The sequence below is a fragment of the Taudactylus pleione genome, unplaced genomic scaffold (assembly GCF_031769625.1).
Source record: "Taudactylus pleione unplaced genomic scaffold, aTauple2 ptg000248l, whole genome shotgun sequence".
Lineage (NCBI taxonomy): Eukaryota > Metazoa > Chordata > Amphibia > Anura > Myobatrachidae > Taudactylus > Taudactylus pleione.
In genome coordinates this window covers 3227506-3255283 of record NW_028284650.1, presented here as the reverse complement: position 1 = coordinate 3255283, position 27778 = coordinate 3227506, and the positions used below count along the sequence as shown (strand labels likewise).

At 45.7% G+C, this 27778-nt stretch overlaps 2 protein-coding genes across 5 annotated transcripts; both read left to right on the top strand.

Annotated features, from left to right (window-relative positions):
- Positions 1-4920, top strand: LOC148515559 (E3 ubiquitin/ISG15 ligase TRIM25-like). Of its 2 annotated transcripts, none has more exons than XM_088479872.1 (2): positions 1-51; positions 1928-4920. In XM_088479872.1, exon 2 carries the CDS (start codon positions 1930-1932, stop codon positions 3529-3531), a length of 1602 nt encoding a protein of 533 aa, XP_088335998.1. In that variant the 5' UTR covers positions 1-51; positions 1928-1929; the 3' UTR covers positions 3532-4920. The 2 variants fall into 2 exon arrangements, with proteins under 2 accessions (XP_088335998.1, XP_088335997.1); XM_088479871.1 differs by lacking the exon at positions 1-51 and adding an exon at positions 703-797 and having other exon boundaries at positions 1928-4918.
- Positions 706-27778, top strand: PPAN (peter pan homolog). Of its 3 annotated transcripts, none has more exons than XM_088479868.1 (12): positions 706-797; positions 21063-21233; positions 21833-21934; positions 22107-22157; positions 23164-23334; positions 23677-23753; positions 24396-24503; positions 25593-25716; positions 25813-25891; positions 26221-26350; positions 26709-26866; positions 27258-27778. In XM_088479868.1, the coding sequence occupies exons 1-12, from the start codon at positions 762-764 to the stop codon at positions 27668-27670; spliced, it is 1620 nt and encodes a 539-aa protein (XP_088335994.1). In that variant the 5' UTR covers positions 706-761; the 3' UTR covers positions 27671-27778. The 3 variants fall into 3 exon arrangements, with proteins under 3 accessions (XP_088335994.1, XP_088335995.1, XP_088335996.1); XM_088479869.1 differs by lacking the exon at positions 706-797 and adding an exon at positions 18944-19056; XM_088479870.1 differs by lacking the exon at positions 706-797 and adding an exon at positions 18963-19056 and having other exon boundaries at positions 21058-21233.

Sequence of the window (27778 nt, the reverse complement as noted above, 5' to 3'; positions counted from 1 at the left end):
GATACAGGCACCAGTAACACTGCCTGCTGTGCGAGTCTCCGAACCAGGCAGGTGAGTTTCTTATTTGCCTGTCGCTGTTGCGTGGTGGAGTCAGACACCTTACTCGCCCGCGTAACTGTAAAACCGGCCCTGGATGGGACGTAAAATGAGCAACAGGTATCTCTCTAGAAGCATTGGGGCAGGGGGCCCTTCAAAATGTTGCTATGAGGCCCACAAAGTTCTGGCTACACCCCTGTGCAGCTGCATCCAATCAGGCCCGTAATGTGAATAGGAAAAGTCTGTGACCTAGGGGCGTGTTGATTAATTGCTACCAAAAATAGCGAATAAAATATTTGTTTATTTATTTTTGCCAAATACTCAGCTAAACACACCTTTGTATACAAATAGAAGTGGTGATGGGAAGCTGCAGTAGATCCCTCTTGTGTTTTTTTTTTTAATCAGATTGTTTTTTAGTATTATTTTAATAGATTGAATTGTACTAACAGCCTTGTGACACGCTCCCTAACCTGTCCTGCAGCATTAATCTATCAAACACTGCAGGGAGCGATTCATACTACGGTCCTCTCATCCTTCAGTACATTTACTTTTACATTATAATTACTTAGTACAGAGGATTTTGACCAGGGTTATTATAGTCACTACAGAGAGGGCTGCTCAGCATCAACCCCCCCATACTACAGGATATCTTGGACAGGGCAGTTGGCCACGCTCCCTGGCTGCAACACAAAGCAGCAGTATAGCCACACCCGCCCTGTGCACGGATGTGCTTGCTGAGCTGCTGTGTATATAGATCTAAGGTCGGTACCTTGTTTGTTATATGTTTTCTCCTAGCTGAAAGTTGTCTTACGTATGTACAGTACTTACTTTACATGTAAGTGACAGAGGCAGGGGCCCCTCAAACTTTTTAACGGACCCCGATTCCTAGAGCAGCCCCTGTCTATAAAAGTTATATATTTCCTGCTTAAAAACTAGTTTTTCTAATAAAGTTAGTAGGTAAAGAGAACTGATGTTTTTCCATTTAAATAACCACATTAACCAATTTAAGTGTTTACTATATGCTCAGGAATGAAACGCATTTTCTTTTTGCAATGTATTATTTTCTTTAAATAAACTATACAACTTTATTGCTCAAAGTATTTTTTCTACGCGATCTTGGGGGGGGGGGGGGGAGGGTGGCGGCCGGTCGGTGCGTGCATGCGCGCCACCTTGTCACTATTTTTTCCGAAAAATACAGTGATAAGGCTGGGGAGGGATTCACAGGGACAGAGCTTTATCGCAAGCTCTGTTCCTGCAAGGGATTTTAATAATCCCTGTGATATTGCCAGTCGGAAATATCACGCTACAATCTGCATTCTAGATGTGGATTGTAGTAAATAGAACCCTCTGTGAGGAGACATGGAAAACATGCACTGTTTGGTGTCCCGAGGACCGAGTTTGAGAACCTGTGCCTTAGTATAATGATGCCTGTTGATATGAGTGATAAACTCAACCGATCCCTGAATGTGAAACGCATGCACTGGTTTCTATTTTACATACACACATACCCGATCAAGCAACTGACCAGTCGTCACTCTGACTGAGCGGCCGATTTGGTAAGCTATACGCACAAATTGGCCACTAAATATGGCTGGCCAGATATCCCAACTGGATGGGCATTTAAATTTTCCCGCCCAGTTGTGATGTCCGTGTCGGCGGTCCCTGCAGACTGTGTACGTGCGGTTGGTGGGTTGCCCGTATACACATGCATGATATCAGCATTGGCTGTGCTGCAGGGATGAACTGAAATGTCTACGAACAACGTCGTTCACAGACATATCGGGTATACAGACCAGCCGATTCGCTACCACTATATCGTTCAAACAATATATGTACTTGTGTGTACCCAGCTTTAGAGAATTTCATTTTCATCTCTCTCTTCTCCTGCCAGGGATGGCATCTCTGTATGATCTGAGAAAGGAGCTGGACTGTTCCATCTGCCTGAACATTTATACAGACCCTGTAAATCTGAAATGTGGACACAACTTCTGTCGAGTCTGTATTGATCGTGCGCTAGATACACAAGAGGGGTCTGGAGTTTATACTTGCCCTGAATGCAGAGCAGAGTGTCAGGATCGCCCTGCACTGCAAAAGAATGTAACTCTGTGTAACATAGTGGGGAGTTTCCTGTCCACTCAGCCAGATCAGGAGGAGACTGGAATCTTCTGCACTTACTGTTTTCACTCTTATGTACCTGCTGCTAAATCCTGTCTGCATTGTGAAGCCTCTCTGTGTGATAATCACCTGAGGGTACACAGCAAGTCAGCAGAACATGTCTTATGTGATCCCACCACTTCCCCGGGAAAAAAGAAATGCTCCGTCCATAAGAAGATCCTGGAATACTATTGCACTATGGATGCAGTCTGTATCTGTGTGTCCTGCAGTTTGGCCGGGAATCACTGGGGACACCGGGTGGAGATGCTGGATAAGGCCTCTGAGAAGAAGAAGGAGAAGCTGAGAAATGTTCTGCAGAAACTGACCAGAAAGAGAGAGGAGACTGAAAGAAAAGTCCAGAGCATGCAAGAGCTCAGGAGAGATTATCATCAAAAAGCAGCAGGTGTAAAAAAGAGCGTCACCGTCCTGTTTAGAGACATCCAGAGGCAGCTGGAAGACCTGGAGAAGAGAGTCCTGAGTGAAGTCTCTAGACAGGAAGAGCACACTTCACTTACAGTCTCTGATCTGATCCAGCAGCTGGAAATAAAGAAGGATGAGCTTTCTAAGAAGATGCGTCACATTGAGGAGCTGTGTGACATGTCTGATCCAGTGACTGTCTTACAGGAACCAGACACAGGTGACTTCTGTGATGCTGAGGATAAAGGGAGACATTCTGAAAGGATCCGTGATGTAGGAAGTCTGAATGTGGGTCTTATCTCAGGGACATTACACAAATTATCTGATATAATAACAGGTATAAATACAGGGATCTATTTGCAGGAAGCTACAGACCTATTACTGGATATAAACACAGCTGCAAGAATTATACATATATCCAATTACATGAAAACAGCATCTTATTCAGGCTCCTACCAATCTCTTCCAGAAAAACCAGAGCGGTTCCAGTGTGAACAGGTGTTAAGCATCAGGAGTTTTTCCTCTGGACAACATTTCTGGGAAATGGATGTCAGTAAATCAAGTCACTGGAGGGTAGGGCTATGTTATCCCAGTATAGAGAGGAGAGGAGATCAGTCATACATTGGAAGTAATAACAAGTCCTGGGGGTTGTGTAAGGTGAATCATAATGGCTGGCCTAGTTATAGTCAGCATCTAGTGAGGCATGACTGTAAAGACATCCAGTTACCTAGCAAGATTCCCTGTGATAGAGTACGGATAAGTCTGGATTATGAGGCTGGAGAGCTGTCCTTTTATTCTCTGTGTGACCCGATCAGACACTTACACACATTCACTGCCACCTTCACTGAGCCCCTTCATGCTGTATTCTGTGTATACAGTGGTTCTATAATGCTAACTGTGGGAGATATGAGCAAAAAGAAATGAGGAGGCCGGTGACATAACAGGGAGTGTAATCTGATTGGTGGAACATGTAGCCATGGTTGGACTGTGTTATACTTTCATTATAAATATAGGTTTCTGTGGGATTTGTCCAACTCTAATTCACAGGCCGTGATTGGCTGTAATAACTGTCATTCAGTGTATTATCTATTACGGTTTGACAGTGCAATCCTTGCTCCTATTTGCTGTGATGTATGCAGGGGGTGAATGGGATGTTGTCTCTGTAAATCTCCTGAAGGAGAAGAGTTATTGAAGACTGATATGTTTCTGGTGACATTATAACAAGCGCCTGTCCAATTCATTAGGGAAATGAGGGGATGTGGGATAGGGGGTGACATCCTCTTCTGGTGGAAATGTCCAAAATCTTGGAGTCTCCCTGACACTTAGGGAGAGCAGACAAGTACGAATATGTCGTTGAACTTTATTTGTATATTATCTGTCATGTAACAGGATTACACGATTGGTTGTATGTTTTTCTTTTCTCTTTCATGTTACAATTGAACTCTTCTTGGAAGGAGGACTATCCCATTAATAGGGGAGTGCTATTTGCTGTTTGTTAATTCAAAGCGCCATTATACATGTCACTTGTTTTTGGTTTAAGTATAGCGTGTGTACTTGTATATATCTTGGTTATCTTTAGGGAGGCTGTGAGATGCTTCGTACATTATCAGAGTTTCTGTATTACAATATTCTGTCCTGTGGGGTCGGGAAAGTTGAGTTACCAGAATAGATTTGTAGGCCCAGATTTATCAACGAGTGATATTCTTTTTAACACTTTGGTTGGAGAACCATTTAAGATTAACAATCAGCTCCTACCTGTCATTTTTCAAACACATGACAGGAGCTGAATGGTTGGAGAACCAATTAAAATGAGTAACGAGTGCTAGCAAGAATATCTTTTGTTGATAAATCTAGGCCCTTGTTTAAACCAACGCCGGGTACACATGAGATGATATGTCGTCCCATCCCACGGATTCGGATAACATATTGGGCACATCATCTAGAGTGTACCCACTATGCGCGCCCCCTCTGCCCGACATCAGGGTCGTTCTATCGTCCTTGCATGCACCGACAACAGAGCGACCCAGTTGCTGACGGCAGCAAGTTTAATGGTGCTGGTGGACGACATATTGAGCGGACGGTCACTAGCTCGTGCAGTGTGTACCAACAGCCAGCTGTGTCATCGGGCATCGCATAATGTGTGTATATTGTATCCATATTTAAAGTAGACTTCTGGTTATACTTCTATAAACTAACTCACTCTTATTTTATATTATTTCTATATTTGATGGTATATAGATCCTGTGACATTTCATTGCTGTTAAAGATGTTTCTTCTATTTTCTTAGACTATACTGCATCGCTACGGAGTTGTTTTATTTTACATGCTTTGTTATTGCTTTGATATTAAGATTTCTATATTCTTTGTTATTACTGTCAGCAATAAATTGCTCAGTAGTTTAAGTACAGATTATCTGTTACAGTCTCCTCTTATTCAGTCATTACATTTACCCTAACACTGCCATGGGGAGTTTTGTCCCTCCACACTGTAATAAGCAATAAGAGATTATTATACAGTGCATCCGGAAGTATTCACAGCGCTTCACTTTTTCCACATTTTGTTATGTTACAGCCTTATTCCAAAATGGAATAAATTCATTTTTGTCCTCAAAATTCTACACACAATACCCCATATTGACAACATGTAAAAAGTTTTTTTGAGATTTTTGCAAATTTAATAAAAAAAAACAACTAAGAAATCACATGTACATAAGTATTCACAGCCTTTGCCTTGAAGCTCAAAATTGATCTCAGGTTCATCCTGTTTCCACTGATAATCCTTGAGATGTTCATACAGCTTAATTGGAGTCTACCTGTGGTATGGAAGAAGTTCGGAACCACCAGGACTCTTCCTAGAGTTGGCCGGCCATCTAAACTGAGTGATCGTGGGAGAAGGGCCCTAGTCAGGGAGGTGACCAAGAACCCGATGATCACTCTGTCAGAGCTACAGCATTCCTCTGTGGAGAGAGTAGAACCTTCCAGAAGGACAACCATCCCTGCAGCAATCCACCAATCAGGCCTGTATGGTAGAGTGGCCAGACGGAAGCCACTTCTTAGCAAAAAGCACATGGCAGCCCGCCTGGAGTTTGCCAAAATGCACCTGAAGGACTCTCAGACCATGAAAAACAAAATTCTCTGGTCTGATGATACAAAGATTTAACTCTTTGGCGTCAATGACAGGCGTTATGTTTTTCCAGGAAACTAGGCACCGCTCATCACCAGGCCAATACCATCCTTACAGTGAAGCATGGTGGTGGCAGCATCATGCTGTGGGGATGTTTTTCAGCGGCAGGAACTGGGAGACTAGTAAGGATAGAGGGAAAGATGAATGCAGCAATGTACAGAGACTTCCTGGATGAAAACCTGCTCCAGAGCACTCTTGACCTCAGACTGGGGCGACGGTTCATCTTTCAGCAGGACAATGACCCTAAGCACACAGCCAAGATATCAAAGAAGTGGCTTCAGGACAACTCTGTGAATGTCCTTGAGTGGCCCAGCCAGTGCCCAGACTTGAATCCGATTGAACATGTCTGGAGAGATCTGAAAATGACTGTGCACCAACGCTTCCCATCCAACCTGATGGAGCTTGAGAGGTGCTGCAAAGAGGAATGGGCGAAACTGGCCAAAGATAGGTGTGGCATCATATTCAAAAAGACTTGAGGCTGTAATTGCTGCCAAAGGTGCATCAACAAAGTATTGAGCAAAGGCTATGAATACTTATGTACATGTGATTTATTTTTATTTTTTTTAAATTTGCAAAAATCTCAAAAAAACTTTTTACACGTTGTCATTATGGGATATTGGCCCTCATTCAGAGCCGCTCGTTAGCGGCAGTACGCTCGTTCCGAGCGATGTTTGCACATCTGCGCATGCGTACGGTTTTTAGTACGCATGCGCGAACCAGTCAGTGCGGCCGAAAATCGTTGGTACGCAATATAGCGAGGGCCTGCTATTTTGAGTGACAGAATGAGGCGTATGTGGGTGGTAACAGGGGAAGGTGCTTGAAAATGGGGAGTGGAGATCCGAACGCAGGCGTGCTTAAAGGTCAAAACGGGCGTTTTATGGGTGTGCATATTTAAAACAGCAGCGTCATTGACCACGTCACTGGGTTATTTTATAGCCAGAACTGCTCGCAAATTTGTGGTAGCAAACACCAACCACAAGAATAGCGAGCAGTTCATACGCTGGTCGATGTACTCGATTAATCTAATAAATAGCGGACATGACGTAGGATGCGAGCGGCCAGGGGGCGTTTTTAACAAATAAACGAGCGTATGTTTTGCTCGCTCGTTCAGACTTAGAGGTGTGAACAGACTGCAATGTGTGTACGGATCATTTGAATAGCCACCCCTTGTTTTTAAACGAGCGACCACAAATAGCGAACGGCTCTGAATCAGGCCCATTGTGTTTAGAATTTTGAGGACAAAAATGTATTTATTCCATTTTGGAATCAGGCTGTAAAATAACAAACTGTGGAAAAAGTGAAGCACTGTGAATACTTTCCGGATGCACTGTATACACCGTGTTGGATGTTGTCACTATGGGTGATCCTGAATCAGATGCAAGTCCAAAAAATGCACGCATCCCGCGATTGCAAGCAGAAAAAAGTAATCACACCATGCGTATGCACCTTGCCAGCGGATACGAGAGTGGTCATTTTGCTCCGCACATGGCTGTTTCTTGCCGTCTGTTAAATAGACATTTCCAAGCAGCATCTGCAGGGGTTACCATGCTGACGCACGGAACAGCTCTGTCTCGTGGGGTTGTTGTGGAGGTGTAGGCCGACTTCTGTGCTTGTTTGAGGTGTGTGGACAGAGATGGTAGTCATCTGTTTGATGCAGATCTTTTGCACCCAGTTTGAAGTGGGTGTAAGTGCCAATACTACTGATGGCTGCAGATGGAAAAACAGTAGGCGCTGCGGCCATACACATGAAGATAGGCTGATATTAGCATTAGCTTTCCGTCCAACTCATAATTGGGTCCTATATAAGTAAGTGCATATAAACTCTCTATTAAATTGCAAATATTACTAAGTGAATAGAGTCTAAGGGGTAAATTTACTAAAGTGAGCATTTTTAGAAGTGAGTTTTAGAAGAAATGTTGCCAATAGCATCCAATCAGATTCTACTTAACCATTAACTAGCATCTTCTAGAAGATAATAGCTAGAATCTGATTGGTTGCTATGGGCAACATCTCTTCTAAAAACTCTCACTTTAGTAAATTTACCTCTGAGCGCCAATAGTCTGTTTGTTGGAATTAGGATACTGCTACCCCCAGCCCCATATGAATAGGGGATTTTACAATGCCATATCAGGGATGTGATCATATCATTGGTTGGGTTTTGGCCACATCAACCTGGAGTGTGTTTAGCACTTTTGAAGAGCTAGGTTGCCGCAACACCCCTTCCCTCTCCTGATGACTCCTCTGCCAAACTGGTAGTGAGCAGGACATGCTTCCTGACATTGCAGCAGTTGGAACCAAAGTCATAACTGGTGGGACATCACAAGCCATTATAATCGAGACTGTTGTGCCTAAATAGGGAGAGTTGGAAGGTATGCTGTAAGGAGAATGACAAAACTGAGGGTGGGGTCCGCATATTCTATCTGAGCATAAGGGATATTACGTGAACCACTTTGTGATGTGGCCACCCTTGTGGTAAAGGTAGCTATTAGTATCTATAGTTTTTTTTGTAGTTGTTTCATTGCCTCCTCCTATGAGAGTGACATCTAGGTTTTAATTCTTTCTTTACCTATTTTGGATGTTAAGATTAAATTATTTTTGTTTTTATCAATGTAAAAATTGTTGGTATGTCTCTTCATCCCCTTCTCATACTGGGATGATGTCCTATTTTATAAAGTTGACAATTTCCACTGCATGGTTTGTTGTTGTAGATATTTCTACTCTCTCAACTGCCCATGTGCAAATGAGCAAAACTGATGGCAAAAATTGTCCCCATCGCTGTCCCACATGTCTGCCGATAAAAATCATCCAATAATTTAAAATCAATATGATTTTAAAACAGAGGTGGGGAACCTGTTTTCTGCCGAGGGCCATTTTGATATATATAACAGCGGCCCTGGTGCAGGCCACGCCCCCTCCGCTTGACGTCACATGGGGGCATAGCAACAATTGCCAGTGATTACAGCAATGCCAGGAGCATCCTGAGGATGCTTGGGGGAACTGTAAGGGCAGCTGGGTGACCATCTGAAGCGTCCCAAGGACGCTCAAGGCGGCACTGCTGCATAGATTCTGGCTGCAGTGTGCCATTTAAGCACCCTGCTAGCCAGATGAGGCTAGCAAAAAAGAAGCTCAGAGGGTCAGGCCAAATGATTCTGAGGGCCTTATACGGCCCCCTGGTAGGAGGTTCCCCATCCCTGATTTAAAATGAATTGGGTTAAATTGCATATAAAATCCTTGTGTGGGCTACTCGTTGGAGGGTCTTTACCGAAAAGCACTTTACAAGAAGTAATTCAAGTCTCATGTTCAATCGATGTGTGAAGTGAATGAACATTAATGGTAGGCTACATACACTTACTCTCCCACATAATGATTTCAATTTATGGTAAAACTGTTCTAGTGATATGATGGGAGGTCAAGAGCAATACCCAAATCAATTGGTCACCTTTGTGAGTTTATACAAGACGTTTGGATTTTGGAGAGAAAGTGAAATATAAGAGTAACTGAGTTTTTTGTTAAATATTTATATTTAATTAAAATCTCCTCATTTATACCATGGACCAAAGGGTTCCAAGATTTGTCTCCTATTCCTCTGTTGCAGTGGTTCTGAAACTCTGTCCTCAGGACCTCACACAGTTCACTTTTTGCAGGTCACCCAGCAGGTGCACAGGTGTAGTCATTACTCACCTACACATTTTAAAAGATCTACAGGTGCAACTAACTATTTCACTAGTAATTATGTGAGGAGACCTGCAAAACATGCACTGTTTGGGGTCCTGAGGACAGAGTTTGAGAACCTGTGCTCTGTTGGATGGTTTCGTTTAGAAGTAGTCTGGCTTATTTTTCCTAATTTTCTCAATTCTTATTTACAAGTCCTCCACCTATATCAGTCTGTTTTATAAATTATATCTTCGTTCTGTTTTAGGTACTCCAACACATTCTTTTCAAAATTGCTTAACTTGGTTTTATTAAGTCTACAGAAGACATCCATACAGTACAAAAGTCTTTTTCTTCTTCAGAATCCATAGGCTCCACAGAGAGACCTTGGGGTTTAGGTGATGGCAAGGATATCCGGGCACCACGCAGTTAATTTTTTAATTCCCAGGATGCACTGGGCCTCTCCCTATACCCCACACCTGGGCCAGAGGCACCTCAGTTTCGTTTGGTGCCCGGCCGGAGTCGGGTCACTGAAGAGTTTTTCAAGTTGATACTTCTAGCGGACACCGTCGGACAGTCCAGGGGACTTCCACACTGCCGCTCCATCACCCTGCAGGCGCTGAGACACCGGTACTGAACCGGGGATAGCAGTGAGACCCAAGTGTCTGTGCTTGCCAGACCTCGCGGGACTCCCAGTACTGCGGCCGGATGTACGGGGGGCAGGTAAGAAGTGGATTACCGTTTGCGGTGATCCGCTTGTGGCAGTCTTTTCCTCCGGATCTTAGGGGACAGACCGGGGATGACGGCAGTGGAGCTAGGCACACATAACTGGCACTTCCACTAGACCACCAGGGACACATGCTCGTGCGCAAGCCAGCATCCCAGGGGTTAATTGCTGGCCAGGGGAGCCAGCCTCCTTTGTTTACAGCGGCTCCTCCCCTCTTTCCACTGTGGTCTGGCTTAGCTGAGGTAGCACTCCTTCCATGGGTACGCCCCCTCTGTGGCCTCTGGTGGCCATTTTCTCCTTGGCGAGTCACAGATCTCTCAGGACACGCGGAGCCCAGGTCCCCCTACATACCTCACCTCCTGGTCAGCGTATTTAGCACTATAGCCTGCCAGATACTAAATCTGGGTAGTTGACTTGTAGTACCATTGTGCAGGTGTTTCTTCTGCATTGTATGTGACTTTATGCTAGTGCTGTCTGTCTGTGTTTCTTCTTTATTCTAATAACAAGCAAGAGAAGAGAAATAAGACTCTCTATGTGAGTGCCCCCACATAGAGAGTCTTCTTTCTCTTCTCTTGCTTGTTATTTGACTCAATGACTCAAAGGGGAGCACCACCGGTCATAGGAATAATTATTTTCGTTTAGGTGAAATATTTATCATATTAAGAAACGGACAAATTGCAGGTTTATACTGAATTATGGTTTATCACAATCAGGGTACACTCCCCTCCCTGCAATGTATGAAAGTGGGGATGATGTGCACGTTTCTGCTCCAGCCATGCTATCATGCAAGTCGTGTCTTGCAGGACTAGGTGTGGGGGACATGGTCTCAGGGGGATTATGTGTGAGGTGTTATAATCCTCCAGACCCCTCTGTAGTCCCAGCCACCTTGCAGGAGCCTCCTTGGGCGTGCTTTGCTCAGGCATTGACAACCATGGCAGGGCGGTGGGCAGTCCCCCCTGTTTTTCCACAGATGGGGTTCACACAGCAGGCGGTTTTGCCCCCACAGGGCCTGCCTCTACAGTTTTCACCCATGCAGGTTCAGTCTGTGGCCCCTACATGTCTAGATTCACTGTCTACTACAGTGCAGACCCTGGCTGCTCATCCACTAGCAGACCTCACGACTGCACGATTACGACATTGTAATCGTGCAGTCGTTTGTCAGTCTGTGATGTGCCTACACTGAACGAGCAGTCGTTCAGTGTAGGCACATCAATCATCTGCAAACATGCTGAACCTGACATGTTGTCCAGCATGTTTGCAGATGTCTAAAAGACCAGCGGGAGCGCGCATCGCTGGTCGTTTTAGATTTTTGCAAAAGATTTATGAACGATTGAATGATATCGTTATCATTCAATTTAATCGTCTAGTGGTAGGGCACCTTAATACCCTCCAGGCTATGTTGCAGGGGTAAAAAACCCCTTAGACCGGGTAAAAGGCCTATGCCGTCATCCCAATCTAAACAATATGGTGACGATTACACTGATACCGCGGAGATTATAGAGGAAGATGACTCTGAGCCCTCTCAGCGAGAGGAGGAGTCTAAGTCTAAGATCAGTATTCCAGCTCTGATATGTGCTGTCCATTCGGCCCTAGTCATAGAGGAGGACGAACCACCAACTCCCCAGTCCAAACATGCTCTGTTCAAGGAAATAAGGACTACTTCAGCAGTATTTCCTTTATCTGATCAGCTAGTGGAGCACATGGAAGTGGCGTGGAAATCGCCTGGGAAGCGATATCAGCCTCAAAGATGCCTGGCTTATGCCTATCCCTTTCCTGAGGAACATTGCACTAAATGGGAATCACCTCCTGTGGTGGACTCTCATGTGACGCGCTTAATTGAAAGTGCTACTCTGCCTATGCCGTCCATTTCTTCCTTAAAGGATACCACGGATAGGAAGGTGTGTTTAAAGTTAATGTATTCTCTTTCAGGGGCAGTCTCCAGACCGGCTATGGCTATCTCCTGGGTGGCCAAGGCTATGGAGTTCTGGGCAGACTCCCTAGAGATCAAGTGGCTCTGGTGGGTAACCACAGATCAAGTGGCTCTGGTGGGTAACCTACGTGATTCAGCAGCATATATTAACGAGGCTGCTTTGGATGTCACCCTCTTATCCTCCAGGATTTCGGCTGCTGCGGTGTCAGCTCGCCGTTCCTTATGGCTGCGCTCGAAAGCGGACTCTAAGAAAGGATTAGAGTGTCTACCTTATAATGGTAAGATCTTGTTTTGTCCTGACCTGGACAAGATTGTGGATAAATTAGCAGTGGCTAAGTTGGCGTGTCTGCCTTCGGCATCTACTACTTCAGGATCCCGGACCTCGTCCTTTCGGCCCGAAGGTAAGCCTAAGGGTCAGCCCTTTCCTAGGCAGTCAGCTCTCAAAAAGATTACCAAGCCCAAGAAGCAGGCCTGGAGTACCAGACGTCCGGTGGCCAAGTCCAATCACAAGTCTTCAGCCTCATGGGACGGGCCTCCCCTTGGGGGATCCAAAAGTGGTGGGCCGACTTCTTCAGTTCGCATATACATCCTGCTGGTGGTTCCAGCATGGCCCAGACTGCACTGGTACTCGGATCTTCGGAGTCTCCACCTCAACATCCAGACCTGTTGTGTCAAGCTCCCTGCCTTTACGTGGACCTGGGTCGTCTGTCTTTGACAACGTGGCTCTTCAGACATCCCTCCTAAGGTCTAAGGATTTTTCTAGCTCTGTTGTAGATACTATGATCAGAGCGCAGAAACCAGCCTCTGCCAGGCTTTACCTACATCCAATGGTGTCATCCTGGAGGTTATGATCCCCGGACATTTCGGATTTCCAGAGTGTTGGTCTTCCTTCAGGTGGATTTGGATCTTTGTCTCCATTTGGCCTAGCTGAAGGTTCATGTCTCGGCTCTGTCCGTATGGTTCCAGAGAGAATTGCTCCTCTACCTGATATCCAGACTTTTCTCCAGGGTGTCCTCCGGATTCAGCCTCCCTTTGTCCCTCCCGTGGCTCCTTGGGATTTGGCTGTGGTACTTAGGTCCCTCCAGGTCCCTCCATTTGAACCCCTGGCTTTAGTGGATCTCAAATGACTTACAGCAAAGACTGTTTTTCTTCTGGCCATCAGATTTAGGGGCACTCTCCTGTCGCTCCCCATTTCTAATATTTCACCAGGACAGGGTGGTGCTTCGGACTGGGTTCCTTCCTAAGGTGGTTTCCAGTTTCTACATTAATGAGGAAATTGTTGTGCCGGCCTTTCAGTCTCCAGACCTCTCGGCAGGTGAGGCCTCTTTGGATGCGGTGCGAGCCCTCAAAATTTATGTGGACCGTACCAGTTCCCTTTGGAAGTCAGACTCCTTGCTTTTCCTCTACGGATTTCTCAAGAAGGGATGGCCAGCCAATAAGCAGCCGTTGGCTAGATGGCTGCGCATAACTATCTCTGAGGCTTGCACTCAGGAGGGCCTTTCTGTTCCGCCCTCTGTTACCGCTCATTCTACTCAGTCTGTGGGTCCCTCGGCTGTTCAGCTTTGTAAGGCGGCCACGTGGTCTTCTGTCCAGACCTTTTGAGGTTCTATACTTTTGATACCTTTGCCTCTCAGGATGCTTCCTTTGGGCAGCGGTTTCTCCTCTCAGCACAGGAGCGTCCCCATCCTTAAAAGGACTGCTTTGGTACGGAATCAGTATGAATGACCTGTAAAGTCGGCGGTTCAAATCCCGACACCGGCAGCAGTGGAAATCCTGACAGGGGATTTAGGTGAGTATAACTAACCCTACCCCCCCCAACCCTCACTTAGGGCTGCCTAACCCCCCTTAAGTGCCTAAACCTAACCCCCCCTTCCCCGCAGCGTTAACCTAAGTTTCCTGGGGGGGGGGGCCTAACCATAACCTCCCATCGGGGGTTCCTAACCCCCCCTTCCCCTAGCCTGACCCTAACCCTCCCGGGGGGGTACCTAACCCTAAGTCCCCCTTGGGAGCCCCTTACCGAACCCTCACCCCAATGGCTGTCTGCGCCCGCCACCTGGCTTACCTTCGATCTGTATACCGGGCGTCGGGCTCTCAGAGTAGGTATAATGACAGGCGTCGGGATTTCGATGCCTATCGTTAGTACCCTGCCAGGATTTGATAGTCGGGAAGCCGGCGGTCGGCTTTTGGACCTTCGGCTTCCTGATTGCATCCCCTTTGGGACAACCCCAAGGTCTCCCTGTGGAGCCTATGGACCCTGAAGAAGAAATTGAGAGATATGGTAAGAACTTACCTTTGTTATCGCTCTTTCTTTGAAGTCCATAGGGTCCACAGGGCACCCACCATGACTCACCTGGCTTCAGATGGGCTTCGCTCTGGTCATCGTTTTTTCCATCTCCTTCTAAGTGAGTATGTGATTCTTGAGTGTTCCAGATCTTCTCTCTCTTTTATCCTCCTCCGGCCTTTGGCTTGTTATGAACTGAGGGTCTCATTCAGACCCGCTCGCGAGCGCTGTACGCTCGCAAGCGGGTCGATGTTACCCAAAAGCGCATGCGCATGACGGAGGCTACTCCGTCGTGCGCATGCACGAGACCCGGCGAGCGATGGGGAAACCGTCGCTCGGGGTCTCGCACCAAAGGGGGTGTGTTGTCGATGGTGAGTGACAGCACGCCCCCTTTGGTGGGCGTGCCGGGGACGTGGCTACCCAGATTGAGGCGTTCCCATAGGAACACCTACCGTCTGGGTCCGGCCAAACTGACATCACTAGTGATGTCAGTGGGAGTGTTTTTGGCTCTGATAGAGCCAAAAGCACTCCGGGCTTGCGGCAGCGAGACCCTACCACAAGGGTCTCGTCGCAAGCCCGATGGTCGCGATGGTCTTGACCATCGCGACCATCTTTTTGGCTGCTCGCATAAGCTGTGGGTGGTCACCCACAGCTATGCAAGCGGCCAGGAGGCTGCTCAAATATTAGTTAGGAGGGCCCTGATTCAGAGCGAGCGCTCTGGTCAGAGCGTCCGGCTCTGAATCAGGCCCTGAGGTGCCTCTGGCCCGGGGGTGGGGTATAGAGAGAGGCCCAGTGAAAAAATTAACTGCGTAGTGCCTGGATCTCCTTGCCATCACCTAAACCCCAAGGTCTCCATATGGACTTCAAAGAAAGAGAGATAACAAAGGTAAGTTCTTACCATTATCATAAAATATATAAATTTGTCTGCTTTTTAACTCCAGTGAATACAATTCGGAATACATTGACCTGTACCATCATATATAATGGCTGTTGCTAAGTAGTCCTGGGATTGGCACATATTTGTGATAAAGGAATAAAGATCTTTCTTGAGACACTACCCACTAAAATTTATGAGTACCAATAAATACATGTACCAACCAGCGGGAATATAAGGGTAAATCTATACATAATAAAAGACGTGTGCTTGTGTCATTAAGCAATCTATTATGGTTGAATTATCACAAGGCTAAACTTACCAGGGTTTTAATGATGACTCTGTCTTACCTGGGTAATTAATTATACAATAGATAAAGACAGTCTTGCATCCATACCCCTACACACTAAAGCACAAGAATTGACCTGTTAACAAAAGTCTCTCAGCAGTCACTTCCATATTTATGGTGGGTATATTAATACTGGTCTATAACATAAACTTTTAGTCCCGTATATAAGGACTAATTGAAGTCTCATAGTGTCTTTGGTAAAGCGATATTTAGCAGACACAGCTGCTTTTTCTTACAATAACAGACTGCTTACAGTGAAGAAATGACTCCTAAATGGCGCACACTGGTCTTTGAACAAAAGTTTATTATTCACTTTATTTCTTCCTATAAGCACATATTTTGTTCTTAATATTTTGCTGTATTCCAATTATAGATTTTATTTGATCCAATAAAAGTTATATTATATTGCTTTGGTATTATTTCCAACATGTGCACCTAGATCACATACATTAAAGGTGCCTACACACTTGGCGATGTTCTCACGATCCGACATTGTGCCCGATATCCCCTTGAACTCTCCCCGACAGTCGTGGGCACGATTCGATTTGGTGTTAAAAACTGTCCAATGTGACAAACGATCTATCGTGCCTCCTAACTATTCCAGTGTATCGTGACTGAGATTGTCAGATCTGCCCTACAGCACGGCAGATCTGAAGATGCGATGTGCTACCTGCGGGGTCCTTGCTTGTTACGGCGCTGTCTAAATAGGTAAATAAATCAACCTCACATGTAAATATACGTTAGTAGACATAACATGGGGAATCTAGGGAACAAGAGAAGGGATATAAAAACACTTAGGGGTCTATTTACTAAGCAGTGTTAGGAGACAGAGTGAAAAGTGATATGGTGCCAGCCAATCGGCTCCCAACTGTCATTTTGCAAACACAGCCTGTGAGATGACAGTTGGGAGCTGATTGGCTGGCACCATATCACTTTTCACTCTGTGGGCCTGAGTCAGAGCCGGACGCTCTGACCAGAGCGCTCGCTCTGAATCAGGGCCGGCCTACCTAAAATTGGAGCTGCCTCTTGGACAAGACCATCGCGACCATCGGGCTTGCGACGAGACCCTTGCGGTAGGGTCTCGTGGCCGCAAGCCCTGGAGTGATTTTGGCTCTATCAGAGCCAAAATCACTCCCACTGACATCACTAGTGATATCAGTGGGGCCGGACCCAGACTGAAGGCGTTCCCATGGTAACGCCTCCGTCTGGGCAGCCACGCCCCCGGCACGCCCACCAAAGGGGGCGTGCTGTCAATCACCATCGACAGCACGCCCCCTTTGGTGCGAGATCCCGAGCGACAGCTTCCCCGTCGATCGGCGGGTCTCGCGCATGCGCACGACGGAGCTCCCTCCGTCGTGCGCACTTGGGCACCATTGACCCGCTTGCGAGCGGGTCTGAATGAGACCCTGTCTCCTAACACTGCTTAGTAAATAGACCCCAAAGTCTGTGTTCACTACAGTGGGAGAGGAGAGGTGCCGGAATAAACAAATGATGGTGTCATCATCTTGTCGCAGCACCTGCATTCACAATAACAATATAATAACGTTTATGTGGTAAATTATAAGTTCCAAGGCAGGATTCCAGGGGCCTGATTCAGCACAGATCGCAAGTCTGCAATCGCACGCCCCCGCACGTAGCGAAAATATGCAAATGAATGCGATTGCAGCACTATACCAAGACTCCCCCATCTCATAAAGCCGCCCACTTCCCATTCCATACATCTGCAAGTCAGCGAAAACATTGGTAACATTGAGTAACATCGGACCCATACTCAGAGATGTGGTTGAGCATAACAAGCCTCACGACCTGCGAAGCTTCCTGTCACCATGCAGAGCTCTGGCTGCGTATTTCGTTGCTGAGGCTTAATTATGCACGCACCTTTAACGGCGTTCAAACGCACAGGCATGCCTGCGTTCTTTTGACTACCCCCTCCTTTCCACCCCCAAATGGCACTTCCTGTCAATCATTTCTTTGTGCCGAAGCATGTCCGCTGCGTTCGCATACTCGATCGCAGTGGCAGGCTTGCGCACTGCGATGCATGTGCAGAATGCAGAATCACCGGTTGCGTGCGACTGCAGCCTTGCGATCCAACCTGAATCAGGCCCCAGGTGTCCTCTATGGCCCAGTATTCAGAAGAGCTCAGGAAACAAAAGTTGGTGGAGGGTCCCTATCGTTTCGTCTGGCTACAAGGCTAATGGACTTCATCAGGGGGCTAGTAATATCAGTGTGTGCCACAGAAATTATTGAATATAAATTGCTCCTGTGTCAGCGGACAGAAAACACAACTGTGCATGCACCTGCTTCCCTCACATCTGGGAATAAGTGGCGTCAACAACAGACAAAAGTTCAGCCACGCAGATTTCCTAAGATTGCAAACAGACAAGTCTAAGTTATATTTACACTTGTAAGCACACACACACTTAAGCATATATATTCTTCTACGCTTTTTAATTACTTAGTTGTCCTGCAATCCTGCTTGTTTTATTGTATTTTGGTTAAATGAACTAATACGCTCTGTAAATCCGGTGTATGACATACCATGGCCTCTCTTGTGCTACGGACAGCTACATAACTCAGTAGGAGAACAGATTCCTTCATCAACCCAAAACAAATGCGTTAATCAGACATACTTCCTATCTCCCAATACTAAGGACAGGCTTTGATAAATTGTTGCTCTCCTGTTCCTGTGGAACTACTAGTTCCAGCATAATCTGTATTTAAGGGGTTGTATATCAAAGTTGCCAATGCTGGGAGTGTGGTGTAGACAATTGGGCAGCGCGGGGGGGGTGATGATAACTAGGCCCATAGAAGTAACCCAAATAAAGTGCGGAATCAGTTTGATGCTGGATGGTTTCCACTGCAACCTTAAGCAGATATATGCCACCACATGGATCACCAGGTTACCCTCTGTAGGGGGAATTCAATTCTCAACGGTGTCCGCAAAATGTCGTCAGGACACTGCTGAGGCAGGCGTCATGCTGGCACCTCGTGATTACCAACATCGCCAAAATAGGTTAGCCACCAGAGTGCGGAGAATCTATGTACTACATGTGTCCCAAATGAAAAGGATGACACAGCAAACATATATATATATATATATCTGTGTTTATATGTCATGGACTAAAAGTAATTCAGCCTACAGTCAGCATTTGGATTGCAGCAGCACAATGTCCTATATATTGGCCTTAGTGATATGATATTGCTTATTGCAATACACCTCAGGAGCAGTTTGTGTAAAAAATAGTTCCCACCCACATACTTTTGTTCATATACATAACAAACAAACATATCCATGAGAAGAGTGTCCACCAGCCCGGAACTAACGTGCTTCGGAACTATTAGATCGGTGCAGCTGTTTCCCAGGATTTGTCATGTGACACACAGTACACCCGGAAGTGCCTGGGCTACACGTGGGGCAGCAGCAGGAGACAGGAGCAACATGGGGAAGGATAAGGTGAGAGAGGGAGCCGCACTAGCTGGGGAAGGGGGGTATTTTTGGTGGGACCAGCCTCGGATTTACTCATCATTGGTTCAGATACAATGTGAGGCGTCATCATTACAGCTGCTGTGGGACTACAAGTTTCGGAATGCAAATGCTGGGACTTGTAGTTCTACATGAGCAGGGCTGCAGATCGCCTGTTCCTGAGCTCTCCTGCCCCAGGGATTCTGTTGGAGAAGGAGTCAGCGTGGGTGTGGGTGTTATTATATGTTTCATGTATGGTGACCTAGTACTACCAGTAGAAGCACACAGGTGTGTAACTGTCCGGGATAATAAATGGAGTATGGGTTGTCATTATTGCTCAGGTTGATTAAATTCTGGGCAATGCCGCATTGTGATAGCATTGGAACACCAGCACCCTACATTGCTCCTGAATTGTGCTTTTCAGTTCGCAGCCCCATAGGACTGCTTACTAATATGCCCAAGTTGAGGCTACTGTCTGTACTGGTATGTGCGCGCACGTACATCGCCCTGGAATGGTGCGATTTGGCATTGCCCCTAGTTGATTTGAACCCAGTTATTTGTACTCTAATTATAAAGTATGACTAAGAAACTGTATTTATTTATGTACAGCATGAGAAAGATAACCTGATAAAGTGTTTAGGAAGTAGTTTCTCAAGATTAGTCACATAAGAATATTGGAGATAAACATCAATAAAATCTTCGTCTTGGTTCACAGCCAGGCACGTCTGTTGTGTGTAACAAAATTCCCATAAATCCATATAGTGGTTATGGAAAGGTGGCTGGGATGGGTATGGGATGCTGGTGCTTGGGATCCCAGCAGTCAGAATTCCAATGCTGGCATCCGGACAGGGTTAGGATACCCTACCACCCCCCCCTAGTGCCTAACCCTCCCCATAACCCCAATATTTACTGTCAGTATTCCGGCGCCAGCATTCTGAGCTCCGAAATCCTGTCAGCCGGGATCTCAGCTACCTCTCGATGGGATAACTGGGTTGGGATAAGGACTCTTCTGCAATGTTGCTTTTCTTTCAGTGTGCAAAGACCCAGAGCAGCCAATCCAACATCTGCTTGCATTCTCTAGCATGGTGGTGTCTGGTTGCTGTTTAATTTACACTACTAGTAATAACCCTACCCTTGAACTATTCTTTGTGCTGTTTGTTATACCCCTTTTACACTACAGCTAAAACCCGGGTTGCTGCTAGGTGTAAAAGGGGTCAGGTTTGGATTCCCAGGTTGAGTGACCCGGCAATCCAACACGGGTAGTTTGCAGGGTTTAACACGGGAATGACCCGTGTGACGGGTAACCCAGGTCCCAGTTACAGGACTGAGAGTTCCAGATTTTGAGATGTCCTCTCCAACCACTGGAACATCAGTTCCACTACACCCCACCCGTGTGAACGTCGCAGACCCAGGAATAACCCGGGCTCGCGCCGCGTTCTGAGGGAGAGCTGTCCCAGTTTGGATCCGTGTTCCAAATACCGGGTCAGACCCGGGAACTTAGTATAAAAGTGGTAAAGGCTTTTTCGATCATCAACACAAAAATGTCCTAGGTTTTATATGTCACATTAAACGTTTCCTCTTCGGGAAGCCCCCAACATGGACTCACCGATGAGGATTAGGTCAGGAATCAGAAGTTTTATTAACGAATATGTTTATTTTTAGTCTGGAAGTGACTTGTCCAACATAATTACTTATGACAAACCTAGATTAGTACCTAATTTATTCCCTTTCCTGCTTCAAAGAGTATTAATATAAATCAATACCTGTGTTCTGAATATGTCATGTTGATTCATTGTACATGGGTGAATTGCATTGTTGAAACCTGTGTTTTGATGTAACTATAACATTTTTCTTCTTACCTGTGACATTGAATAACCACAGATTGCTTAGGATGTCTTATGTCTGTTCATTATTCATACTACTGATGTGTTTATTATTGTGGAGCAATAAGTGAGAACATTAGGTGACCCCAGCTCTGCCCCTTTCTTCAAGTTTAGACTAAGAACCAGAAGAAGCTCCGCGCAGCAGCCATTCATAATGCAGAGGAAGAATACATCAGTGTCCCCCACTCCTTTGTGTTCCATCGAGGGCAGATTGGGAAGAATGTGCAGCAACTTATTACGGATGTGAGACGGGCGATGGAGCCATATACAGCCTCCACTCTTAAGGTAATCCGTGATGCGGAGGGAGCAAGTTGTACAACACTGAGGTTATTAGACTATCGTCTTCACTCTAGGTCCGGCACTGTACCTAGAGAAAGGGCAGTCTAGCACGTGCCCGAAAAAGGGGGGGTGGCTATGAGAAAAGGGGCGAGTCTTTAAGCCCCATTTTCATTACTCTTTTCATCACTCTTTTCATCGCCCCATTTTCATCACTCTTGGGGGCGTGCCCGGCACTTACGGCGTGCCGGGCAGCCCCTAAGCTCTCCCTTCTCTGAATAGATGCAAGACTTGGAGAGGGACTGATTGTTGGGTTTGAATGAGAGGGCTGAGTCAAGGATAACTCCAAGACAGCAGACTTGCAGGATAGAAGAGATGGTGAAATTGAGGAAGATGAGGGGTCTCGGGAGGGTGGGAAGATGATCGGCTCAGTCTTAGATATGTTAAGCACTGGACATCCAGGAGGAAATGACAGAGACAGCTGGAGACATGAGTGAGAAGAGAGGTCATGGGAGGAGAAGTAGATCTGTTAAAAGTAAAACAACTGAAGTCTTTTTATCAAAGATAAATAGTAAATAAGTAATCATACCAATGTTCCTTATTTCTAGATCCGCAAGAAAAATGCCCTGAAAGACTTTGTCGCAGTAGCCGGTCCCCTCGGAGTGACCCATTTCCTGATCTTCAGCAAGACCGAAAGTAACATCAACTTTGTAAGTGTTGGGATGGTATACGTACCTTGTCTCTGATATTTACCCTTCTGTATGCCATCAGTACCACACACTACAGTCTTGCCTCCTTCCTTGTTGAATGTTTCCCATTTTCAATACCCCCCTCACCTTCTCAGAATTCCCAAAGTAAAGATCTATTTGTCGCTCTCTGCAGAAATTTGTCCGCTTGCCCAGAGGACCCACATTGCACTTCCAGGTGACCCAGGTTGGTATCATTTTAATTATCTGTCAAGAATTTCTGCTTTATTCCTCCATCATTCCTGTCCATCCCACATCTCTGTCCCCTTTCTTGTTTCTTCTTTTCTCACACTGAATGACCTTCTGTCCATCTTCTACTATCAGTGGTCCCCATATTGTTCTGTCCTCCATATAAAAAAAAACTAAAACAAAAGTCACTGCTCTATCTTGGTGATCTGCTCTCTCCTCTTCTGCATTCCATGCAGTGGGAATATATCCTATGCAGAAATAATATTTACCTGCTGTAAAGCAACCACCAGAACCTTAGCAGACTATAAGATGCCCTCACGTTGTAGAGGGGCAAAAATATCAGAAGGAATCATTTAAGCCCCTTTACTTATCACCCTGAGGCTGCTTTTCTATCTCCCCTGACTGTCCCCATGCCCTTTCCTCCTCCTGTTTGTGTCCATCGCTTCTCCCTCTCTTTCATCCTCCGTGTCTGTTACTTCCGTCCTGTCAATTTTAAGACTTCAGTGTACTTTATAGTTGAAAGAGCAGGTCTATGAGACACGTGTTAGTCTCTTCTATCTTCTGTTGGTGTGCAGTCACAATGTTGATAGCATAATGTCGACATGGTATGAATGTCGGCCGCTTGAATGTCGACAGTGTGGTTTAAAGTAAGGTTTACATAAAAAAAAAATTGACTTTCTAACTGTCAACATTTTAAATGCCGACATTTTGAACATGTTTACATTTTTAATGCCGACATTTTGAACATGTTTACATTTTGAATGTCGACATAACATACTCTCCCCCCCCCCCTTCTGTTATGTTTGGGTGAATGTGGCAGAGAATGAGAAGACCACAACCAATTCAAACTTTGCATTCATATCCTACCCCACATTGTCAAAATGAAAGCTATAATCCGATTGCTTGGTATAAATTACTGTGTGTGTGTACACATTTTACCATGTTTTGTTAGAAGCCTTTATTTTTAGTTTGCAGAGTTTTAATTGTTTCTCTCCTATGGGCAGTACTCCCTGGTGAAGGATGTGGTCTCCTCCCTGAAGAAGCACCGGATGCACGAGCAGCAGTTCACTCACCCTCCTCTCCTGGTTCTCAATAACTTTGGCACACAAGGGATGCACGTCAAGGTGATGGCTACAATGTTCCAGAACATGTTCCCCTCCATTAACGTGCACAAGGTGAGACGCGAGTACTTACTGGCCACTTCTGTTATCAATGTCCTTTTCTACTTACGTTGTGACCAGTCCTACATTGTGCCCTCCTTAGCCAGATGTGAAGGGTCCACCAAGACCAGGAATATCCTATGCTGTAGAATCCATTCTGTACATGTTGTCTAGAACTTCTAATGTATAAAATATGGTCCCAACACTAGAGACCTGCAGACTATTTTGTGCTCTCAGGTGGGTGGTTAGTCTTAATGTCTCATGTCCTGCACTGTAATGTGCCGAGATTGGGGTCACATGATCCACTTCATCCCCCCTCTATGACTTTGCGTCTGACATTTGGTCTATTTGTCGTAGGTAAACTTGAACACGATCCGAAGATGTATTCTCATCAACTACAATGACGACACTCAGCTGCTTGAATTCAGGCACTAGTAAGTGATATGAGATGCACGTTCTTCTAGTATAATGAGTGTTCCCTGGCAACTTGTGGTAGCTAGAGGTTACAGCACTTTGTGTACAATGCACTGTGGTGAGTTTTCATAAAATTTCCCATCGGAGAAGCATTTCTACACCCGGTAATGAGTGGAGAATGTTGGGTCGATGGGTAATTCTTAAATGGGTTTTATTAAGTTTAAGGCAGGTGTTTTCCAAATATAGTCCTCGAGCAAAGTCAACAGGTCATGTTTTATGGATTTCTTTAATCATGAAGAGGCGGCTCGGTCACTGATTAACCTACCTGTATCCACAGACAAAGGCCTCCAACATGGAGTGAAAACCTGGCTTGTGGAACATTGGTTTAAAGGATGGTTCTTCATTTTGCCAAAATATCCTTATACCCGAAGTCTCAAGTTCTCTGCATGTATTGAGGCTTCTATATATTTTATATCCAGTATTCAGCACAAAGAAAATAAGCAGTGTCACTCTTCAACTCAATTATTTTGTGATTCACATATTGGTGACGATAAAGGCAAAATAATGTTATTAATGAGATGCAATAACACCTCACAGCCTTTAGGGTGTGCTGTTGTGTCTGGAGAGAATTCCTAATGATTGTCGTGTCTGTGTCATCACAGCAGCCTGAAAGTGGTTCCTGTAGGAATGAGTAAGGGGACTAAGAAGCTGCTTCAGGAAAAGTTTCCCAACATGAGTCGCTGGGACGATATCAGTGAGCTGCTGGTCAAGTGAGTGTCTGATCCTGGTATGAAGATGCTCAGTGGGGTCACTGATGGTAGAAACAGGAGAACTAAATGGGGACACTGAAGGGTCTAATAAGTCCTTTCCAGTTCATGTTTGTAGGGCGCCAAAGCGAGATTTATGATATACTGGGGAAGCATAAATAACACTGGCTGGATGTTATAAAGACAATGTTGAAAAACATAGAACAAAAAATAAGGGAGAAGGGGCCGGATATGCAAATTATGCACTCGCAAGTTGCGTCGTTAAGATGGGATCGTTAGCTGGACGACCAAGGGGAGGATGCGGCCGTAAGACTAAAAATACGCCCCCTTCTCGTTCGCATAACACGTCATCTCCGGGCATATAAGGATTGATCGGGAACCATCGGAACTGGTCGTAGAGCTTAAGGTTGACCATACCCACTCTTAAGCTCTACGATCAAGTCAGTGTAAAATCCTCCCATGTCACGTGTCCCATGACACTACTTTGTTAATTATGCACTCCCATAAAACGCCGTTCGCATAATTAGGCATGCCTGCGTTCCTATCTCCACTCCCTGGTTCACAAGCTCCTTCCCCTGTTACCACCCACAAACGCCTCATCCTGTCACTCAAATTAACGACCTGGCCAAGTTCAAGGAGAGAGATATTTCCGATCGTAACAGCTAGTTTGCGCACGCGCATTGCGAATTTTGCGCATGCGCAGTTTAGCGAACATCGGTGGCGTACAACCGTGCGGCCACAACGACCGACTCTGAATGAGGTCCTCAGTGTGTCGCAGTGTGATGGGACTAGGACGCACCAGTAAACTGCTGAATAAATTGGTATGTGACACTTGTATATCTGCGTGCGACTAGAGTTGCACGGGACCTGGCAGCTCACTCACTCCAGGCAAGCGGTATATTGTGGCTATATGTATGAGGACACATCTGTAGTTAATTCTGCATGTGGACAATTAAAGATCAGTAAGTTAAAGTTGGTAATTAGTGGAAACCGTTTTGTAGTGGAGAGATGGGAAAACCATCCCGATATGATGTGGTTGCCAGACACACAACACAGAAACCAATGTCTGGAAACCTTGCTGATATCTTTCAGAGGAGCCAACCTCTCGGAGAGTGAGGCCGAGCAAGACGGAGAACACAATATCACAGAGCTGCCCCAGGTCTGCGCCGGCAGAGGCAACATGAAGTCGCAGCAGAGCGCCGTGCGTCTTACTGAGGTCTGTGCCCCTTAGTGCTCGTCTGCACTGATGTTTGTGATGTCATTCCAGGTTCTTATAGGACCCTTTTTTTTTTTTTTTTTTCCTTTTCTACAGATCGGTCCCCGGATGACTCTGCAGCTGGTGAAGATTGAGGAGGGTTTAAATGATGGCAAAGTTTTATATCACAGCTTCAGTGAGTAATAGGACGTGGTGGCACCAGAACTTACAGCCATATTAGTGAGCAAATGGCCAATAATCCGCTGGGTGGGGGCATCTTTTTGCAGTTGTATTCAAAGGTTTGAGCACCCCTAGACAAATTTCATGATTTACCAAGGGTTCCAATACAAGCTATACACCACCATTGGTGTAGGCTATTTGTTATTATTACATAGACATTGCATGTGTGTCCCACTGTCCCTCATGTCTCCCTAGCAACGGGACTGGTAATGTTGTACTTCCATCGTTTTGTAGATAAGATATAACTAAATGCCTGTAGCTGATGGTTTCACCTCTTATGCTCAGTCCAAAAGACAGAGGAAGAGATCCTGGCAATGCTGGAGCGCAAAGAGAAGAAGCTGAAACAGAAGAAGGAACGGAAGAAGCAGCAGGAGCAGAACGTGCAGCAGAAGCAGCAGCAGAAGGAGGAGAATAAGTGAGTGGGAAGTGCTGTCAGTCTGTAGCCAGTGAGGGCCCAGTGCCTGGGGGGCAGCTGCAAAAGCCAACACAAGTCTGGGATAGATGTATGAGAAGGGAACGTAGCATTATCATTGTACTGTATATGGGGTATCTGATTTCTGTGTGGATGACCTAGGAGGGGTAAGTTACAGTCTTACCTACTAAGGCAAAGAAAGCTTTTAAATAACGTGCAACAGAACAAGTTTGGTTTTGTTACTTTGCAAAACAAACTCCCGTTAGAAGTGACCTTTGACAGAGGAGAAAGTTCCCCATTACCTGGCCTAGAGATCCCAGGAACAGTGCACTAAGGCACTCTCTGACCCCTCCACACACAGGAAGCGCAGCTTGGCCGGCATAAAGCGGAAACGCGGGGAAGACGGAGGTGACGACAGTGAAGTGGAGGACCCTGGGACTTCTGTCGATCCCGCCGACCTGTCCGAGGATGATGATGCTGAGTATTACAGACAAGAGGTTGGGGAAGAGCCAGACAAAGGTATCTTTTTTTTTTTTTTTCTCTAGGCCTGTATAGATTATGGGACAAAAGACTACCTCCCTTGTTTATTTGCCTGACTCCTTCTGGCTCACTGTCCGAAGCATTGGCTTATTTCTGTATCAGTTTACATTAATTATATTTTATTTATGTAACTTTGTATGTACTGTTCATTCTATCCTGAACTCTGTCTCTCACTCCCTCCCTCTGTTGATTATCTAGCCTGGATCTTTCATGTGTAACCACGTTTGTTCCTCTGTGTCTTTCTGGGGTCCGCTATCAATTGCTAGGTGTCTTTCTGGGGTCTCCTGTCTCTTTCTAGGATCCCATGTATATGTTTTTTTAGGATTACCCTTTAGTGCTAAAGTCTAATTTTCCCTCACCCACTATGTAGATCTCTTCCTTCACGGGAGTAAAAAGAAGTTTTCTCGGCAGAAATCTGGTCCCCCTAGAAAGAAATTCAAAGAATCTAAAGGACCCTTTAAACCGAGACAAGATTCCCATCCGCCTGGCGGCCGGGCCGGACATCAGAAGGGTAAATTGCCTTTCCAAAAAGGGTTTAAAAGCCCTAAGGGACAATCAGCCAGACCTGGTAAAAAAGGACAGAACACCCATAAAAATATGGGACGTCAGCCACCACATAAACACCCCACTGCTCAGGGAAAGAAAAAGAACACCGGGTCCAAGAAACCGGGAGCATTTGGCTCTAAACACCCAAAGGCGGGTAAAAACCCAAAGTTTGGGGGCGGGAAGAATAAAATGGGCGGGCCGAAAGGTAAAGCTTTTAAACAGAGGAAAAAGCTGTAATGGACAACACTATACATGTCTGTAAATAAGTGTAATTAACATCTAAGTATAACATTGCTTTACTTCATGTCTGCTCTAGAAAATTAAAATGGTTTCCCCTTATTAAAA